Source organism: Trichechus manatus, unplaced genomic scaffold (assembly GCF_000243295.1).
Source record: "Trichechus manatus latirostris isolate Lorelei unplaced genomic scaffold, TriManLat1.0 scaffold00003, whole genome shotgun sequence".
NCBI lineage: Eukaryota > Metazoa > Chordata > Mammalia > Sirenia > Trichechidae > Trichechus > Trichechus manatus.
In genome coordinates this window covers 5,616,852-5,624,240 of record NW_004443939.1, presented here as the reverse complement: position 1 = coordinate 5,624,240, position 7,389 = coordinate 5,616,852, and the positions used below count along the sequence as shown (strand labels likewise).

The following is a 7,389-nucleotide window of genomic DNA, read 5'->3' as shown; positions in this document are numbered from 1 at the left end:
CATTGTCATAGGGCAACATTTGTAGTAACTGTTAAATGAGAAACTATTTTGTTCTGTAAGCCTTCATCTTAAGTGAGAATAACAGACTGATTGGAAGAGTGTAGTCAATGTCACTGAACTGTGCACGTAGAAATTTTCAAAACAGTGTATTGGCTATGTGTATTTTCACCAAAAAAAAAAAGGTTGAGAAGTTAGAAGGTTAATATGTTGTGGGGTTGCTAACCAATGTCATAAAACAACATGTGCACTAATGTTTCCTGAGAAACTATTGGTTGTGTAAGCCGTCACCTGAAATACAATAAAATATAAAAAAAAAAGAATAACATAAATAAACAGAGGTTATCTGGTGCTTTAAGTAAACAAAACTACACCTTTCCTTTGGGGGAAGGGGCATGTATTATTTATAATTGTAGTTATAGATTTTCCCTCAGATTAAAATAACAACATGTGTTAATAAACAAGGTTTACAGCCTACAATCATTTTCCTCAAGGAAAAGAAAAAGAGAATAAATAGTTTTTAAAAATAAAGACACTTCTCTCCTCAAACTGTTTTCCAAAATCAATAACCATCTTAGCCAGTCTTAGCAGAGTACTCATCTTTCAAATCACCGATTTCCAACCTTTGAGTATGAAGACCCTCTCAAACTTCAAAATAATTTTCGAATCTACATAATAATTACAGTTTCAGAATCCACTGATTAAGAAAATGACAAAAGGTTATCACAAATTCAAGAGCAGTTTAAAAATAATGGTTTTTAAGTAACAAAAGCTACATATACTTGAAAAAGAGAGGTACATAGTATGTATTCAGGACCTGTTAAACTCTAACAATAATTCCATGATTCTCCATGTCTGACACATAAGAGTTTCGGAATTCCATTCTTAGATTCTATTATATAAAAGCATGCCTGCCTCAGGTAAATAAGGAAAGAATTGTTTAAATTCTTACCTTCAGTAACAACTCAGATGCAGTCTGATGTCACAATAGCCACGAAAGCAGTATGTAATAAATTGTAACATATACTGAAGTGCTTTGAAATAGTCAAAGGAATACGGTAAAATTTGCCATTTTAACAGGAATATAATACACTGACCCAACTAGGGTAAAATATATGCTATGTATCCCACTTTCCAGGACCCTGACTTCTGAAACGCTCCAGAACTGGAAGGGGGTTAAAAAAGAAAGAAGGGGGGAGGGGACAAAAACCATGGTTCTTGGAAAATAAGAGGCTCAGACATCTAAGAACATGCAAAAACAGGCAAATGAAGCAAAAAACGGATTTAGGACTAATTTTAGGTGACTGGTAATTTGTTTTAAAAAGAAGGAGAGCTCTCTGATTGGCTGGCTACCTTATTTTTCCTGAAGGAAAGCTATTAGAAGACAATGCAACAAAAAAGAGAAGAAAAAGAAAAGCCAGAAGAACATTAGGCAATCAGTAGTAATAGTACAGTCTGTTGGGACAGACTGTGGAAAAATGAGTTGATGATAAAGGATACACATTAACTAAAATTTACCTGACGTTACTCTAAACATCAGACACAGTGCTACAGTATAGGAGGTCAAAGAGCCATTATGCATTACATCATGGTAAAAACAGGGCTCTTCTACTGTATTGTGGCATAAAGCTACTAAAGCCCACCACAATGCATACAAATGACATCTTTGGATTAAAGACAAAAAACAGTGATGACTTTTCCAGATCATCAAGAAAGAATCATGTTCATAATGCTTGGCTATGATCAACCAAATACTTTGGAAACCAATTAGGATATAAATAAAAAAAAATTTAAGAAATAATTAATGGTGACTGGCGTCTGGGGTCTTAAAAGCTAGCAAGCGGCCATCTAACATGCATCAACTGGTCCCAACAACCAGGAGTAAAGGAGAATGAAGAACACCAAAGCTACAAGGAAAGTATTAACCCAAGAGACAGAAAGGGCCACATAAACAAGAAACTGCATCATCCTGAGATCGGAAGAATTAGATGGTGCCCAGCTACCACCAATGACCGCCATGACAGGGAACACAACAGAGAGTCCCTGATAGAGCAGGAGAAAGGCTGGGGGCAGAATTCAAATTCTAGTGAAAAGGCCAGACTTAATGGTCTTACTGAGACTGGAGGAACCCCAGAAAGCATGGCCCCTGGACTCTCTGCCAACCCAGAACTAAAACAATTCCCGAGGCCAACTCTTCAGACAAAGATTGGACTGGACTGTGGGACATAAAATGATACTCGTGAAGAGTGTGCTTCTTAGCTCAAGTAGATACATGAGGCTAAATGGGCAGTTTCTATCCGGAGGGGAGATGAGAAGGCAGAGAGGGTTTGGAGCTGGCTGAATGGACACGGGAAATCAGGGGTGGAAAGGAGGAGTGTGCTTTCCCAGTATAGGGATAGCAATTAGGGTCACATAACAATGTATGTATACATTTTTGTATGAGAGACTAACTTCAACTGTAAACTTTCACTTAAACTACAACAACAACAAAAAAAAAAGAACTCAAGAAAACAGGGAAATAAGGCATACTGTAGAATGATTACCAAAAAAAGTATCATTTAAGTTGGTCTCTTTAACTGTTAATTTTGAGTTAACCATAAAATTTGTCTGTTCAAATTAGATCATTTTAAAGATTCCAATTAACTAGGATTTGATATTTTATATTGTTTTTCTAAAAGTGGTAATGAATTTTTGCTAACTCATCTACATGGTTTTCAACGTGAATCACATCAAACAAGATGATGGCCACAGTTAAATAAACAATCTCTGACTAGAAAACTGTGAAGCAGAAATAGGATTACAGTCTCCTTGAAGATATATTATCATGAAAGTAAGCTAATATAAAATTGTTATGCTTATTATTAATTAATTTTGACACAGAATTGGTTCTGGTTTTCCCCCTAAGGGCAAAGAACATAGCTCAATACTGTAGATTTAAAATCCTAATCCTTGCACAATATTTTTCAAATATTAAGAAATAATGGATTTAGGAATGTTTGATATTATGCAAAACAGATCTAGCCCAAGAGAATCATTTTATTAGGTTAAGGTTTATCTTAGTTATCTAGTGCTGCTACAAAAGAAATACCACAAGTGGACGGTTTTAACAAAGAGAAGTTTATTTCCTTACAGTAAAGTAGGCTAAAATTCCAAATTCAGGGTGTCAGCTCCAGTGGAAGGCTTTCTCTCTCTCGGCCTTCTCATCAGTGTTTCCCCAGACTAGGAGCTTCTCGGTGCAGGGACCCCAGTCCAAAGGACACACTCTGCTCCCAGCACTGCTTTCTTGATGGTATGAGGTACCCCTGTCTCTCTGCTCACTCCTCTCTTTTATATCTCAGGAGATTGCCTCAGGACACAATCCAGTCTTGTAGATCCAGTCCTGCCTTACTAACACAACTGCCACCCATCCTCCATCATTAACATCATAGAGGCAGGATTTACAACATATAGGAAAATCACACACTACCAGGAATCATGCCCCAGCCAAACAGATATACACATTTTTGGGGGGAAGTAATTCAAATCATGACAAGGTTCCTCAGCATCTGTGACTTTAAATTTCACTCATGCATCATTTCATTATTGGTGAACTCATGCAACTACTACTACTAATTCAGAAATAAGTTTTAAAATATAACTCTAGTATTTTTTCCAAATCTACAATTTTAAGAGTTTATGCTTCAATAACGTCTAAGATAACAATCTCCATGCACTGATACCTTGAAATGACGATAGTATAACTGATGGAAACATTATAAGCAATTATGTCATTCTTTTAATCTGTTTCTTTTTACAGTTTCTATAATCTTATGAATAGGACTAGAACATGTTAAACATAAAATCACAAACAAACATGAATCCTAACTGCTCATTTAATTAAGATGTATGTCTATGAGCAACAAAGGAATAATGATGTGGTAAAGTTTTTTGTTCTCTAGTTCCAAGAATGCCTTGATACTATATGCTTATCATCACTGAGATAGGATAAAGTTTCAATAACCTATACGCTTGTCATCACCGAGATAGGATAAAGTTTCAATAACCTATGTTTTCCTCCTTGTAGACTTTGATATTGGGCTTACAGTTCTTTTCAGAAAGTGTCAGGACCACTACTCACATCTGATGAAGAACTTGTGCCATGGCAACTCCATTAGTCAGCTGTTTGATATCTTGACAAGGAGCCACGGTACTGAATGTCTGCAGCTGAAATGACATAAAGCAAATGACCTTACTGCTACTTTATACCTATAGGGTACAGGGTAGCATTACCCACTCCCCAGAACACTGAAAGGGAAAAAACAGTTAAATATTGCCATGTTTTGTTTAAACACAGGCCCTGTCAAACAAATGGAACTACAGCAATGCTTTTCTATGGATATGTAGTATTTTTTAAATAAACATAACATTTCACAAAATCATGCCTAAGATATTGATTATTCAGAATAATGCACAGGAATGAAGTAATTTATAATCTCTGAATAATACAAAGCCCCAAATAGAACTCTTAAGAGTAACAGTCTGCGCTTTGTCTATTTTTCGGAGAATAACATCAGAAAAAGAACTTTAAGATAACCCAACATTTGCAAGTTAAAATTTCATTCATATCACTTTATAGGAAACCAAACGCTAGAAATGACTAAAACTATAGTTTATCGATAAGCTATGAAATAATAGGACTTCTGTCTGCTATCCAACAATCATCCTCAGGGGATGAACAATTAAGAGCCCATCATGTAAAATAGTTTCTATCTAGTTTGGGTTTAGATATTACTGACTTTTAAAACTCTAATTGTTAGACATTCGTGTACATATTAAAAAGGGAAATGGGGCAGTGACATCTCTTACAAGTAAAAATGCAAATACAAGACAGAAAAATAAGTTTAAAATGATTTACAACAGAATTAAAGGGAATCATCCACTTTTTACAAATCTGAAATTGACCCATCAAGGTGATAAACTATGATTCTCTTTTCCTACATATGCTCATTTTCAGTATTTAGTTACAAATCCTTTATTTAGCACTTAATTAACTACCTTAATCTGATAAAATCTCTCCCACTTTAATTCCCCCTTAATGTTCCTGTGCATTTTGAGATTTTACAAATCTGCTTCCACTGTCCTAATACAACACGGAAGAATGACATAGACAAGCTGAAAGTAGCCAGGGTTACTTTCAAAGTACACAGAGATACTTTACTGAGCTCCTACTCTATGAAGACACTGTTACATAGGATGAAATTAAAAAGGAAAATTACCAGGTTTCTACCCCGAAGTAACTTCGGTTAAGAGTTATGGAGGGGAGAAAAAGACACGAATATTTTCTAGACAGTAGTAAGTCCGATGATTATACTATGCACAAAATGTTCTAAAAAACAGGAGAGTCAACTAATCTAATCAGGCCTTTGTATTTAGGAAAGACTTCTTGGAGATGATTTCCGAATGGACGGTCTTGACGGATGAGTAGTATGTATTTCTAAATGAAGAAAGGGAAGGAAGCTTCAGGAAGTAGGAACATGATAAAGGCACAGATACATGAAAAGAGATGGCATCTTGAGGGAACATAAAGTTCAGTATTACTAGATTTGCAGTGCAAAGGGGGATGTGGTACGAGTGGTAGACCAGGGGGTTGAAGAGACAGGCAGGAGTAAGGACTCTGGAGGGCCATTACAAGAAGCTTGGACTAATTTTATACTTAATAGTATCATCTATATAATGGGAAACAGAATAGTTTCTACCTCACAGGATGGTTATGAGAATTAAATAAATTAGCAATCATAACATACTTAGAACAGTGCCTGGTACGTGGGATAAGCTCAAAAACTGTTAGCACATTATTGACGAGCCAAAGTCTAGGAAAAATATGTATCAGAATCTCCAGACATATTAAATCAGAAAATCTCCAAATGATTCTTATGCACATCAATTTTTGAGAGCCACTGCTATGGGTGATGAAGACTCACTGAAGGGTAATAAGGAAGAGAGTGACATCTTCAGTCTATTTTGGATAGCAGCAATAGCAATGCAGAGAATGGTAGCTTTACGCTCGAGTCAGAAAGACCAGTTAGAAGGGCTCCTACAATAACCCTACTGATAAAAATGGATAGCTGAGAGAGATGACAGCTGAATTAGGGTAATACTGACTGAGAAGATGGAATGATTTCATGGAATATTTAAAATATATCAAATAAGAAAGATTTTGCAACTGGACGAATGTACAGGGAAGAGAATCCCTAGGTTTTAAGGCATCTTTAAAAGAAAGTTATTCATATACTTTTAGGTTAACTGTTAGTTCAGCTTTTCAACCCTAACTACTTACCGTTTATATCATTAACATTTTTAAAAATGAGTATGGTTAGTGATTTAAAGAGGACAACTTCAGAGACGCAGGATATTAGGCAAAATAGTAAAAAATATATATATATGTATAAGGAGGATATATGCTAAGTAGTTGCCTTGTTGCCCACCATGTTCAGATTAAGATCAATTTCTCCTCCTTATAGCCATAAAAACTGAAGCCTCTCTTGGCGGTTCTAAAACTAGCTGCAAAATAAATTAGATAACAGAGAATACAATTTCATTAGGCTAAACTCAAAGGCTTTATAGCCCAGAATAGAGAATAAATTAAAAAGCTCAGTAGGGGTCAGTGAAGCACAAGTAGAGGGACAAAAGAAAATGCGTTATTTCACACTACTCTCCATAGAGGTGGCAAAAGCCTTCTTAGTGAGTGACCAAAAAAAAGACAGGGCTCCTACAGGTGTCCATTGCTAAACACAATGTCCCAGTGAACAATCATCTTACTTTCTTCCCATTTTTTAATAAAGTAAATAATCAGAAATGAGGAAATGCATTCCTGAGCTGCTTCAATATAAAGATCACAGAAATCAAGGAAGAAAAAGGAGTTTTCACACCTGATAGCCAACAAAAATTCAACCATAAGTCAACTCTATTCCCATATTCTCACCCTCTAGCTCCTTATTTCAGAGAGGAAGCCACTGTTTTGAATTTAAAGATCTTCATAAAAAAGATTCAGCCTTTACATTGGACAAAGTGCAACACCCATTCCTGATAAAAACTCTCAAACAAATAGGTATAGAAGGGAAATTTCTCAACATAATAAAGGGCATCTATGCAAAACCAATGGCCAACATCATTCTTAATGGAGAGAGGCTGAAAATATTCCCCTTGAAAACAGGAACAAGACAAGGAGGCCCTTTATCACCGCTCCTATTTAACATTGTGCTGGAAGTTCTAGCTAGAGCAATAAGGCAAGAAAAAGAAATAAAGGGCATCCCAATTTGTAATGAAGAAGTTAAACTGTCCCTGTTTGCAGATAATATGATACTATACATAGAAAACCCTAAAGACTCCACGAGAAATCTACTGGAACTAATA

The 7,389-nt window shown here is 35.8% G+C and overlaps 1 protein-coding gene across 2 annotated transcripts in view; it reads right to left on the bottom strand.

Annotated features, from left to right (window-relative positions):
* HOOK1 (hook microtubule tethering protein 1) overlaps nt 1-7,389 on the bottom strand; it is a 93,688-nt gene that overhangs the window by 69,780 nt on the left and 16,519 nt on the right. For both annotated transcript variants that reach the window (XM_023730593.1, XM_023730594.1), the window contains exon 2: nt 4,115-4,200. In XM_023730593.1, coding sequence (XP_023586361.1) covers nt 4,115-4,200 — 86 coding nt within the window. The remainder of the gene's footprint in view (nt 1-4,114; nt 4,201-7,389) is intronic.